This window comes from Lepidochelys olivacea, assembly GCF_965140295.1.
Source record: "Lepidochelys olivacea isolate rLepOli2 genome assembly, chromosome: 2".
Lineage (NCBI taxonomy): Eukaryota > Metazoa > Chordata > Testudines > Cheloniidae > Lepidochelys > Lepidochelys olivacea.
In genome coordinates this window covers 88,363,491-88,378,112 of record NC_140412.1, presented here as the reverse complement: position 1 = coordinate 88,378,112, position 14,622 = coordinate 88,363,491, and the positions used below count along the sequence as shown (strand labels likewise).

Sequence of the window (14,622 nt, the reverse complement as noted above, 5' to 3'; positions counted from 1 at the left end):
TCCCCTCCCCCAGTCACCAAAGACTTCTGATTAGTGAATATTTAACAAAAAACACACTGAAATTGAGGCTCCCTCAGGAATACTCAGCAGCACATTTGCCCTGCTCCTATTGTCCCCCTTTACATGTGCATATGATATCTCCCTCTACTCTGACTGGCATTTCAATTTTATTGCTCTGCCCAGACCTTCTGCCTCCTGTTCGTTCTTCTGACTGGCAGCTAATTTCTGTTGCTCTGCTCAGCCCTTTATTCTCCTATACCTGAGAGCTCAATTCTCTGCTCCGCTCCTTCAACCACTCTTCTCTCTGAATGGCCCACTAAATATTGCTGTGCCTGATGGGCAAGACAGCCCAAGACAGCCTGCCCTAGTCTCCCCTATTGTCCTTGCCTAGCAGGCAGGAAAGCCAATATCTTACTCACCCAGATCACACTTCTATTAGTCCTGGGCTTCTAGACAGAGGCGGATTAGGGGTTTCTGGGGCCCTGGTCCAGAGCAAGTGGGGGCCCCTCCCCTCCCACTCTGCCAATGCTCCTGCCAGGGAAATGGGGTCAGGGTACATGGGTTTGCCCCATCTCCACGGCCTTGCACTCCTGCCAGGGAGTGGGGTTGGGATGCAGGGGCTTCCCCTGTTCCCCAACAGGAGCACCCTTGCGCCCTGACCCCACTCCCTGGCAGGAGGGCAGGCAGAGCAGCCCGGGGTGCAGGGGCACCCATTTTTCCAGGGGCCCCCCAACTGGCCGAGGCCGGGGCCCCATTAGCCCCGTGGCTAATCCTCCACGGCTTTCTAGACCTCAGGATGTTTGAATGTACAGTATATTTATTTTAAAGGACTTACCTTTTCTTAAAAACACCATAGAGTAAATCAAAGCAGAGATTAACGTCTTCAAAATCCAAAACTGAAAAAGTCAGACTAATCTACATAAAGCCCTTATTGCCCTAGGTGTATGTATGCCACTCTCAATGACAATATTGAAAGTAAAAACAAATGAAACCTCTCAGGGGCCTTGCATGCCGTCCTCAACCCACGTCCTATACGGTCACCATAAACAGAGTACAGTCATATCATACATTTTATGGCCCTAAACTTCTCGTTTTCAACTTTTCGTTTTTAAATAAGTACTTGCTCATTCATTGTAGGGTTTTTTGTTTGTTATTTTAAAAAGACATCAGGGGATGACTTGCTTGTTAACCACTAGCAGGCACCTCCCTAACCAACAGTTTTAAAAGTGCAAGCAACCTTGTGTTGGGTCTTCTGGGACAGTGCTGAAAAGAATGCATGCCACAAAGAAGACATTCTTGAGATACATAAAAGAGGGCACCAACAGGAGAACTCCTTACAGCAGAGGTAGTCAATAGGAGGACTGCAGACCAAATCCGGATCCAGATACTTTTGAATGGACCCTGAAATCTATTTACATATTGTTATCATTGTTATGTTTGTATTATTAATTATTATTATTATTATTTTCTCTGGGGTCTGGACCTTGACGAAGAAATCTGAACCTTGACAAAAAAAAATAAATTGACTATCCCTGCCTTACAGTTATCCTTAGAAGACACCATTAAATCCATCTTCTGTAATGAAGGGCTGGCTTGTGTTTTAGTAACCACTGCTGAAGGAGAAGTCAAAGGGAAAATGCAGTTCAAATGCAGCAGCGGAAAGCCCTTTAGTTTTCTTTCAGTAGATTTCAGAAAAGGGTAGGTAGGTAAAAGGGAAAAAAACAAGAGTAATTCTCAAATCTACTGAATATTTTAATTCCTACATATGTCTGAGTCAGGCCTGGTCTACACTGGGGCGGTGGGGGGGAGAGAGAGGGAATCAATCTAAGTTATACAACTTCAGCTACGTACTTAGATCTACTCACCGTGGTGTCTTCACTGAAGTGAGTCAATGGCTAACGCTCCCCCGTCAACTCCGCCTGTGCCTCGCACTCTGGTGGAATACTGGAGTCAATGGGAGAGCGCTCGGGGTTTGATTTATCGCGTCTAGACGAGACATGATAAAATCGACCCCCGCTGGATCGATCGCTGCCAGCCGATCCAGCGGGTAATACAGACATACCCTCAGTCTGTACTTCTTCTATTTCCCCATATGCAAGTACAAAATGTCTAGGATTAGTTAAGAACTCTGTGAGAAATCCTGGCCCCACTGAAGCAAATAGCCAAACTCCCATTGCCTTTAATGGAGCCAGGATTTCACATCATATCTTAAACTATAAAACAAGAGGGATTATATAATTTATCATCATGTAGCACTTCAAACTTCCTAAAACTGTAGTAAAAATCTTTTAGATACTGCATTTTAGTGCTTAATTTGATGGTAACAGCACGGTAATCATAATTTAAATTATACCTGTATGTACACAAACACTCTGCAAGTCCAAAGTGAAAGAAATAACCTTGTACAAATATTTTTTCTCGATTTTGCTAGCACTCTATAAACAGACTGTAGAGTTGCTGGTGAGTGCTGTGCTTCTGGCCTTTTAAAATTTATTTTATTTTTAATGTGTCAGAGAACAGAGCAGGAAATCGGTAATTTGAAATCTGTATCTGGAATGAAGCATTGCATCCAGATACAGAAAGGGGCCTATCAACCTCTGTAATATTCTGTACTTCGAAGTTTGCCACCAAATTGTGCAGTCAGCTCTGAACTGCACTTCATTAAAATTGGAAGCAGCTACGCATCTGAGAGTAGCATGCTACCCTTAGCCAATGTACAGAACTCCCACTGACATCAGTGGGAGTCCTAATGCAGATGGACGACAATATGTATCTTGAAGAGATCATATCAACTTCTGCATTTAAATCATCATCAGCCAGCATTCTGCCTTTCTCCAATATTGGATATCTTTTTTCCCATATGATAAACCCTGAAAAACAGCCTGGGTTTGATCTTAAGACAACGGTTTACAGCAAAACTTGAAGATGTATTCATACAATCATCTGAAACTGGTGACTGTGGGTTTATTTTGTGATCACAAACAAATACCAACCACCATAAAGTAATTTATAAGGATCAGCTCACTTAGATGTTTAGCTGGACGACTTAAACAAGTAAAACCACCACCAAAGAAATTCCAAAAAACCCAAAAGGCTTTCAGCTATATCAAGGGAAATGCAAAAGCTTGCCTTAAGGGAAAACGTGAACCAGGCACAGTTTCTAGAAGATCTGAGTCTCTCAACCAGAGTATGGATTACAATGATCTATAAAGTATCAGAAATATATGTATTAGAAATGGAAATTACTTATTCAGTCAAAGTCAATCAGATTCTAAAGATAGAAGGAACCATTGTGATGATCTAGCCTGACCTCCTGTATAGCACAGGCCATAGAACTTCCCCCAAAATAATTCCTAGAAAATCTTTTAGAAAACCATCCAATCTTGATTTTAAAAATTGTCAGTGAAGAAGAATCCACCACAATCCTTGGTAAATGGTTAATTACTAATCATTAAAAATTCACACCTTTTGTGCAGTCTTAATTTGTCTAGCTTCAACTTCCAGATCCACTGGATCATGTGTTACCTTTCTCTGCTGGACTGAAGTGCTCATTATTAAATATTTGTTCCCCATGTAGATACTTACAGACTAATCAAATCACCCATTAACATTCTCTTTGTTAAGCTATTTAGATTGAGCTCCCGGAGTCTCTCACTGTGAGGCATGTTTTCTTATCCATTAATCATTCTCATGACTCTTCTCTGAACCCTCTCCAATTTATAAATACCCTTCTTAAATTGTGGATATCAGAACTGGTAATTCCAGTAATGATCGCACCAGTGCCAAATATAGGATAAAATATCCTCTACTCCAGTCAACATTCCCCTGTTTATGCATCCCAGGATAACATCTTTTGGCCACAGCATCACACTGGGAACTCACGGCCAGATGATTATCCAGCACAATCCCCAGATCTTTTTCTGGGTCACTGCTTCCCAGAATAAAATCCCCCATCCCCTACATTCTTTGTCCGTAACATTTAGCCATATTAAAACATATACTGTTTGCTTGTACCCAGTTTACCAAACTATCTGGATTGCTCTGAGTCAGTGACCTGTCCTCCTCATTATTTACCACAGGCTGATCCACAAGAACAGATCCACGACAAAAATCACAGGGCAGAATTCCATTATTCTCGTGGGGTGCATAAGTATGCTGAAACTCTCTCAGACATTTTCCTATTTTTATTTCAAGAGCAGAATTTTACCCTAAAATCAGCATGACTGCAAACGGTTATTATAAATACGGAATCTATGTAAGTATAGTTACAGCCCAAAGTTTCAAAAAGGTCTTTAAAGTCAAATCCATTCTCTCCATTTTTTTTTAATAAAGCCAAAGAATTATATAAATTAGTAAATTAGGGACATTTTCCAAAACATCTAAGGACTTTAGAAGCACAAGTCCCGTAGGAAGTCTCCCTCTTAATAAATATGGTACAAACTGCTAATATATTATACATATGGTTATTATTTTTCACATATATGAGTATAGTAAGAGATAAAGCAATTGGTAGGAGAAATTACACTGAAATAGATGGCTAGGGTGATGAAACAAGTAATTATGTATTTTTGCTTTCAACTAAGTAATATCTATGTCATGCTATTGCCTTACACAAGAATGTCATAAAGGACAGTTATAATAAGAATAGCTGCATGCAGAAAAAAAAATCTCTTCATGTAGCTACAGCTTGTGGTGCTGCATATTAGGACACCAAATTTCAGAAACAGAGTCCAAATGTGTGCAGAAAATAAGGCTCTTAAGGAGGATGTTGTTTTCATGGCTTTCTACACATTAATGATTAACATTATCACATGACACATGCAAAAAACAACCAACTGCTACTATGTAAAGCTGTCACAAAATGAAGTTTTGACTAATCCTCAAGACTATTTTATATACTATGAAAAAGAAAAGGTCTGTACAAAATTAAGAAAATAAAAATATGTAAAAAGTATAATAAAAACATTTCAAGGCATAAAGAAAAGGAGTACTTGTGGCACCTTAGAGACTAACCAATTTATCTGAGCATAAGCTTTCGTAAGCTACAGCTCACTTCATCGGATGCATACTGTGGAAAGTGTAGAAGATCTTTTTATACACACGAAGCATGAAAAAATACCTCCCCCCACCCCACTCTCCTGCTCGTGGAGTGGCTAAGTCATTATGCAAGGTAAACTATTTCCCCTTGTTTTTTCCTACCCCCCCTCCCCCAAAGATGTTCTTGTTAAATCCTGGATTTGTGCTGGAAATGACCCACCTTGATTATCCTACACATTGTAAGGAGAGTGGTCACTTTAGATAAGCTATTACCAGCAGGAGAGTGGGGTGGGGGGAGGTATTTTTTCATGCTTTGTGTGTATAAAAAGATCTTCTACACTTTCCACAGTATGCATCCGACGAAGTGAGCTGTAGCTCACGAAAGCTTATGCTCAAATAAATTGGTTAGTCTCTAAGGTGCCACAAGTACTCCTTTTCTTTTTGCGAATACAGACTAACATGGCTGTTACTCTGAAACATTTCAAGGCATGTTTCCTAGCTGTTATATAATATTTTTATATTTGAGATCTTTTATACTCTCCCTTCCCTCACCTCACCTCCCCTCCCCCTCATCCTCAGTGGATCTCACCAATTCCTTCACAAAGCTCTGGAAATCTCACATTCCCCCCCCCACACACACACACACACACCTCATAACTCTAATTCTACAGTCTGTAGAACTCCCCTTTAACATGACCATTCTTTTGTATCAGTAAACCAGGACAGGACTCTGATCCTTACCATCACTCCTTAATTGGCATCACTGCAGAGTGATAGACACTATTCCCATTCCCTGCAGCTAACAGATATTCAAATTCCATAAAGTGCTTAAATATTCTTTTGGATTTGCTCTACTATTAGCCTTAGAAATTTCAGCAAAAAATCCTTGACATAGACATGAGAAAAAAACATATATTTCTCTCTACATTTTTTGTAGCACAGTGCAGGCAGGGATTTACCCATGCAATTCTTAGTAAACTTAATGGAACTCACATGATGAAAACCCCATACAACACTCACTATTCACCCCACAGCCATTCCAAAAAAATCAATTTAGAATTCAATTGTCAGGACCTCAACCTTTTTAAAAAAAAAAGATGAACTTTGAGCAAATACTTAAACTTTTATTGAAGAAGGATTTATGAATCAATCAGGAGGCATAAAATGTAACCTTACAATACTTCCCTGGCATACATGTAAGATATTCTTGTCAGTTACTACTACTACATTTAAGCCACTAGCAAATAATAGAATTTTTTTGTAAGCTGATTATAGGCATTGCATTTATTACACAGGCACATTCATTCCCCATTCTCTGTGTTCTGTTGAGTCAAATGCAGAATATCACTAGAGCATACTCCAAGAAAGCTGCCTTTTTGCAAAATTAAACCAACAGTTAACATGTATAAACTCAAACCTGTGCTAGCAAACTTCTGTCAAATCAGAATTTTGTATGGTTACAAAGACACTGTATTCGACACTTCGAGCTTGTTCAGAAAACCCAGTTTACAATCCTTTATCTTTCTTTGCTTGGAAAAAGTGGATTTAGAGATGCAGCTACACCTAGTGATCAGCAACAGATCACAGCTGGCAAAACACTACCAGTAATTTTGCATGGTGAAATCAGAAAAGGGAGGGGGGGGAACTGAAAATAATGGGGTGGGAGAAGTAAAACAGTAGAATTATTATTATTAACATAAATTATTTTTGAAAAGGAATACCAAACTTGTCAAAGATTTTGACCTTAACATACGCATTGGTAAGGTTATACTACCAGTGAACCGAAAAAGAAAAAAAAAAGCAAGGTTTAATTTTATTATAACAATACACAAATAGCTTACCATGAATATAATTTTCAAAGCTATATCTTTTAAACTGTTTAGTGCTAATGTCACATTTTGGAAGTCTCATAGTTCTAGATGTTTGTCATTGCCCAAGGCAAGGTTGTTAAAACATCAAATAAGTATTTTGACAATAGCAATAGCCCCTAAATTAAAAAAAACTCTCTCAAATGATTCATTAATATAAAATTACAAGTGATCTAGAGGACTAGTGTATGGGTCCTGATCCCATTGACTTCAATAGGCTTTAGATCAGGTCCATGGAGACTACCTCTCCAGGTTGCCAAATCAAATTCAAACCAGTTATCTTCAGATGCGTGGTCAATGATTTATGCGATGTGAGCTGATTGTCTCAGTCCAATTTCTAGTGAGCAGGGCAGGTACACGCATCACAACTGGGTGGCACACTTATCCATTATCCCTGCTGATAATGAATACGCATGGAAAATGAACTACCTTCAATATATCCCAATAATGTAATTTGACCGTGACTAGGAAGGAGTGTGAAGAAGTTTACTCAATTCATCCTGCACATATTCTGTGGCTAGACGGAGGATTCAGTCCCTACTGCTGTCAATCTAGCAGCTTCCATCAGCATTAAAAATACTATTTTCAAAAATATTATATCCTGCTGGGTTGTTTCAAGAAACTGTAATTTTTGTTCCCATGGATTCTGATTATTTAATTGTGAGACCAAAGAGACATTATAGGAATTTTTCAATGTCATAACCTCCTTGTAATATCCTGTAGGGTATACTTTCTCCCATTATATTACCATACTAATACCACCATCTTAATCAATGACTTAACAGAAAAGCTTTAATTTTTAATAAATAACACAAAAGTTAGCCTGATATGGTTTTATTACTAACTTACAATATGCACACAAGGTAAGAATGGCAATAACAGTTAGAAAAATATGAACACTTTCTTTTTCTAGAAATACCTCTTTCACGTAAAATATTAAAGCTTAATACCTAAATAATTATTTAATATGAAACATCACAAGCATTGTTTCAGTTTACAGGGACGCTAAAGATGTATTTATGTTTATTTCACTCAAGATCACTTGTTTATGATTTCAATTTTTTTTTTAAATAATTATGCACTTGGGGCCTGATCCTCCAAATTCTTACATACATTTGCCACTTTACTCACATGAGTAGCCACACTGAAATCAATGAGATTACACATGTTGAGTTAATGTTAACAGCAGCAGGACCCTAGAGTGCAATGGCTTTGGTTTGGTTTACTGAGGCCTGGTCTACACTACAAACCTTTGCAGGCACGGCTGTGTCGGCCAGGGTGTATGTCGTGAGATGCAATCTTTGAATGACATAGCTGAGCTGGCAGAAACCCTTAGCATAGACAGGGTTACACTGGTAGAACAACACTTTTGCTGGTATAGTTTATTTCCCCTATAAGGAATGGGAAGAGGGGCAAGCGGGCACAGGACTGGAATAAGTTATACTGGCAGAAGTGCAATTTTGCCAGTATAAGCTGCATCCAAAGCAGAAGTGCTGTGCAGGTATAGCATACTAGTAAAGCCTTCCAAGTGTAGGCCTGGCCTAATTTACAAAATCAAAAAATCTTAAATCAGGTTAATGTTCTGTCAACATCTACATATTTCACTGTACCAGAATTTTAATTTCAGCTACGAGAGCACCTATGGATCTGAGCATACCTTCCATCTTTTCAGTGACCAAACCAGTACTATCCGTATGAAGTTTAAAGCCCAGTGAACCAACTGTTCCCTTATGAGTGCAGATTACTGTGTATTGTTGCAGATTTTATTGTGAAAAATTTGAGATTCCTATTTACATAGTCCCTGCCCAAAGAACTGAAAATACGATATAAAAGGCAATAATTTCCAATTTTTGTAAGGCACTTTATTTCAAGTTATTTTCCTCATAACCATAGTTAGTACTGGCACCATATAAGTTACCCCGACCTACTTACACATACCTTTCAGCCAGACTTTTTGTTGTTGTTGTTTTAAATTGCAGTTGGACTCATCAGATAGAGGTGAAAAAACAATTACAGGTAAAAAGTTAGTTGACATACAACTTTACAGTCAGTTTCTACAACAACAACAGAACTGTACAATCTAATAATAGGCCTCTCTAGGACAAGCTTGCATTAGAAGCAAAAAGCACCAATTTTAGAAGGATGCGTGTATTTTAGTTTTATCAGAAATGTGATGCTTTTATAAAAATGCATCGATTTTGAATTTTATTACACGTCTCTCTACCTTCAATTTCAATTAAGCATTTTTATACTTGACAGAGCTCATCGTGTCTAGACCTTTCATTTTATATAAAAGGTGACATTTAGGCTTACATCACCACTTGTAACTCTTCAGCTTGCATCATATTTTTGCTTGACCTATATCATTTTCAGAAATAGCTTGTGTTTTCTAGTATGAGTAATCTACCAAAGAGATGAAAGAAGAAATACTATGAATTCAAATTAGGATTTCATATAACCACATCTTAGCGTTTACAAACTTTTATAATTTTAGAAATCAGTCTTCATAAAGGGCCATTAAATACACAGTCAAACTAAAATGAAGAAGAAAAACCTGTTCAATTATTAAGGGAAGTAATTATTTTAAAAAATAAAGTGCTTCTCAAAAAAGACTACTGTAAGGACTAATACACCATTTACATCATGCTTTTGCCTAACAATCCTAGGTTTGTTTTCAACTGCTCCAAATAACCAGTGTTTTCTTTTTAATCAGAAATCTTCATTATTGTTTCCTGAGTTTTAGTTCTTAAGATCATTGTCATCTTGAATTGATGAACCTAGAATTTCAGATTCATCAATTAAGACCTCCACAGAAAACCCCATTTTTATTAACTGTTAAGCTAATATCAAAAGATTACCTGAAATTGTCAAGACTTTAAACAACAAAAAGATCTGCTTTTTCCTGGTGATTAGTTCCCAGATAAGAAGATGAACACCTGAAGACAACATTAGAACAAACTTCTGTACAAATAAGTCAGTGCAAAAATAAAGATAAAAGTATAACTTGCAAAGATTACTTTTTCAGTCAATTGCTATTCTTTGCTTAAAAGATGGTTTCTTTGCTTTTTTAAATAGCATTGACCACATAGTTCACTTTTGTGGCAGGAGATAGGCAACTACAAAACTCATAGACAAACAAATCGTCAATGGGACTGATGCACCAAGCTTTTAACAAAAGCAACAGCAACCATTTTTTCCCAGGGCATACAAAGAGCAAAAATAACCCCCAGTCACTTTTTATGGTGCAGTATCACAATGGAAAAATGCATCAATTTTGTTCTTAGCAAGTGCATGGTAATTTATGCATTACCTTTACATATAAACAAAAAATAACCATACAGAGTAGGCCAAATTCTGTGCTCAGTTATATTGGCCCATTAAACTTTTAAAAAACATGTTTCATTCAACACTCCAAAACCCAGCCAGTTCACAGAGAGTGTTATACAATTATACAGTTGAACTAACTATATACATAGGACATTAAAGCAACATTAAGACATTTCTGAACTGCTTGTGTTCCACATCACAGCTCTTCTTCTCAGCATGTGGTAATGTAAACTAATACTATAACCAAGAGCTACAACAATAATACTAAAGCAGGACTGTACTGAAGCAAGATGAACAGCACTTAAATTTTTACCCTAATGCAAGTATTAACCCATCCTTGCATGCAACTAAATTAAAAATTCAACAAAAGGATAGTTGCCCTAGTTTAACTTGAAACAAACTGTGATAAGATCATGGAGGTAGGGAGCACATTATGGCTTTATATTAATAAATATAAAAATAAAATAAAAATAAAATTAGAGACACCATAAAAATTTAGAGACTTCTTGTCAATATTTACTTGGTCTTGCCTCAGCGCATGGAGCTGGACTTGATGACCTCTTGAGGTCACTTCCAGCCCTACACTTCTATGATTTTATCAAGTCTGAACACTAGATTTCCAACATTAATGAGTTATAGCACTAATATACATGAGTTCAGTTCTATAACTCACTGCTGAGGATAGCCTCATCCTAACAAGATTACTGGAAGAGATATCATCTTAATGCAATCCTCTGGAACATTTCCCCCCCACTAACGAACCCTCTGGCTTATGAGCACATGTTCAAAAGAGAGAGAGAGAAAACAGCCTGAATATACAGTGTCCGGGAAATGTAACACTGAACCAGAATAAGTTTATTTTTAAAAAAATCCTTTAAGCACAAAACTTGGCTGTACTATGTGCTGCATACAAGCAACATGTAAGGTACAAAATACAAACCACCCAGCAACCTCAGAAATAAGACAAGCAGAGAGTACTACTCCCCACCAGAAAGCACATTTAGCAAGAAGTGAAGACCAGATGTCTTAGATGCACTAATTTCAAGATAAAAAAAGATCTGATGTTACTCATGCCTGCTAAATAAATGTACAAAACTGTTTCACAACCTAACTTTCCACCCAGAATTATAGGTTTCTTTAATATACATTTTAAAATATATGACGGATTTTGTTATGGATGGGGAAGGAAAAACACAGACCAATGAAGATGCTGAAGGGCAAACCTAAAATTGCAATTAAAAACAAAAAAGGACATGCATCAATAGGAATTCTTTTCTGGAGCTGCACCATGGATGTAAAAACCTGGCATGTCTAGGACACGCACTGTTTCCCCCCTTTCCTAGGGTTTTCACTATAGGCTGAAGACTCTTCTGTGCTTTTAAAAAGGGGCCGTCCCCCGCTTTTTAAACTGATCACCCGCTGTCACTGCACGCTCGCACTTAAACGCAGTGCGAATTTTTAGAGTTAATAATGAAGCTTCAGCTTTGATGACGGGACAAACTGATGGGAGAGGAGGAGGAAGAGCGATGGGGGGAGAGCGGGGAGTGCTGGGACGCTGCTGTTGCCCCTCTGTCCGTTGTTTTCTGGAGGTAGGGGGCGGCTCTCAGCCCTGTCTGGTGGAAACCCAAAGTTCTCTTTCTCCCACATTTTCAGCGACTGCTCGGCTGCCCATTGTAACTCCGACCCACTCCGCAAGCAAGCCCTGCCCGCCTCCCTCCCGGCCCGGCCCCAGCCCAGCCGGCTGCCAGCATTCCGCTAAGCGCCGCGTGCTGCACCCTTGCCTGGCACCTCGTAGCACTCATGCCCGGCCAGGATGCGCCCTGGAAGAGACACGGCCCGTTTACACTCCCCTCACGCCCCCCCCCCCGCCCCCTCCAAGTAACTTCGGGCGGCAGGAAACTTGGAAAGACTCCAAGGAAAAGATTCCCCCCCTCCCCCAGTAATACAATAATGTAACACCCCGCTCCCCCCCGCCGCCGCCGCCTCTAGATGCGGTGCGCCAGGGGTCCCACTTGACTCCAAACAACTCAACACCTTCCCCTCGCTGGTCTAACGGGACCGGTCGGCGCTGAGCTCCCCTCCGCCCTCTCCCTTGGCTCCCGGGGCTGGGCTCGCGTCCACCACCGCTCCCGGGCTCACTCCCCGCAGGCAAACCAGCTCCCCACCGCAGCCTCCCAGGCAGCGGGACACTGGGGGCGGAGATGGGGAGGCTCCTCTTACCTGTGAAGGGCTCCGCTCCGGCTGCCAGCAAAAGTCCAGCCAAAGTCAGCAGGCAAGTTCCAACTTTCCCCATGTCTCCCCCCGCGGCTCCGCGAGGGGCAAAGCAGCTGGGAGCTCGCAGGCGCCCCACTCCCGCCCAGCCGGCTGCCGGGGGCAGGCTGGAGCCGGGCGGGGTGCGGCGGCGGGGAGGGGCTGGCTCTGGGGCGCTGTTTTCCTGTTTCGGGAGAAGTGGGGGGGGGGAAGGGGGCTTGCAGCGCAGCCTCTCAGTCCCGCCGCTGCCCGCGCCTGGGAGTCCCGTCCCCGCCTCCTCCAGCCCCAGCCCTTGCAGCCTCCTCGCCCGGCACTCCGCTCCGCTCGCCTCCCTCTCTGCCTCGCGGTGCCCCCGGCAGGCGGGCTAAAGACGGCGCTGAAGTCACGCCCAGCCACCAGCGCCGCCGCCGCCGCCGCCGCCTGGCCCCCGCTAGAGGGCGAGTGCTGCCCGGGCTGCAGCTCCGGGGGTGGGCGGCGAGCTCAGCGGCTGCGGGGGGGCGGAGAGGAAAAGGCGTGGGGGTTTCCCCCCTCCCCAAAACCGGGTTGATTGCCGTGCGCCTGGGTCCCCGGCAAGAAGGCTTGAAAAGTTCTCCTCAGCTGGGGGATTGGGAAGCCCACGGTCCAGCACGGCCCCAAACCCTCATTAACTTGCTCCTCGGCTGCCGCTCGCCAGGGCAGCCGCGGCACCGTCCAGGAAAAAGTGCGGAGAGGTTCGTGCCTCCTAGCGCCCCCTCGGAAGACTGACTGATGCGGGTGATTAACACAGCATAACGCACCACGAGTCGGGGACACATCCCACACAGTAGTTAATCCGCACTCCCGTGCCGTGCTGCGCAGTTTCCTTGAAGCCCTGGCCCTTTGACAGCTGAGCCAGTCTCCACCTTCCCCACATGCACTGGGCTGGTGTGATTCCGAGCCACCAAAAGCTGGGGGGTGGGGGGGTGGAAGAAAAGCAACCAAAACTAGTATTGTTTTTTTTTAAAAAACGGAGATCCTGGCAGCAGGAAGAATTGGTTCCAGGCCACGCATTTTTATGTAAAAACAGCAAAACTGCAAATGTGTATGCCAGCCTCTAAGTACAGCAAACAGTCCTTCCCAAAAAGATATTAAAACGTCTTACGTGTTTCCATGCACTAAAAATGCCAGGCTGTAAACAAATTTTTTTATGTAGGCTGCTGCTAAAACTCTAGACCCCTAATCCTACAATCATTTCTGCAGCTGCTTTACTTTAGTTATTAATACCCACTTTCGAGGGTATTATTATTAATATTTAAATTACCATCAGATGCTGTACAAACACAGCACAAAAAGACCATTCCAGCTCCGAGGAGCTTAGTTTCATTAACTTTAGTGTGACTACTGATGAGAGTACGATTAAGCATGTGCTTGCTTAAGTGTTTGCAAGACTGGGTACTATTAAAAGTGAAAGAATTTTTAAAATTCAATTTACCGGTCACTATTCATTCTCTATTTCTTGCATATTTCTGGCTTTGACAATGAAAGTCTGTTTATTTTGTTTATAGTCGGTTTCACTTTCCCTGATGTCTTATTTAGATTTCAAACATTGCATAGGAGATGTTTGTTTAAATACAAATGTTTTTAAATGGATTTTTTTTATTGTGGAAACATGTTTATTGGTCCTAGTTTTTATAAAAGCTTTATCTTTATACAAAATTTTAATGTTGTGCCAAATTTAAATTCACACACATTCTTTAAGGTTCCACAGGTAAGCATTAAAAAGTCAAAAATGCCACAGAGGTTTAGCCAGCAAACACATATATATAATTTTACTCACACAAAGACTTGACTTCACTGTCGCATACATGCAAATTAGCAGGGCTGGCACTGGTTGCAGATGAAGCCTTAATACTGTCCCCTTATGTATTGCAGGTTACAATATATTTTTGTTACATGTTCATGTAATATTGAATATATTATACAGTTTTGTCTACAAGTTTGTGTAGGTGTGATACCTTGCATTTTCCCCATCTTCTTATATATAAACTAATGTCATTATCACAATTAATGGCTCTGTATATCTTTATTGACAAATTCCCTGTCCAGTACTTTCCCTGGGTAGCATTTAAGATTTTAGGGGAAGAGGCAGTTAACTGAAAAAACTATCACAAGGCAGCAGAAT

General features: G+C 40.9%; 1 protein-coding gene across 7 annotated transcripts in view; it reads right to left on the bottom strand.

The window, feature by feature from the left end:
- The window catches only part of PTPRM (protein tyrosine phosphatase receptor type M), a 685,790-nt gene extending 672,770 nt beyond the window's left edge, over positions 1–13,020 (bottom strand). For 2 of the 7 annotated variants that reach the window (XM_084621215.1, XM_084621216.1), the window contains exon 1: positions 12,453–13,015. In XM_084621215.1, the coding sequence (XP_084477341.1) occupies positions 12,453–12,525 (73 nt within the window). In that variant the 5' untranslated portion in view covers positions 12,526–13,015. Of the gene's footprint in view, positions 1–12,452 lie in introns of all 7 variants that reach the window. The other 5 variants (XM_084621210.1, XM_084621211.1, XM_084621214.1 and 2 more) reach the window with 5 other exon arrangements.
- Between the last annotated feature and the right edge of the window lie 1,602 nt (positions 13,021–14,622).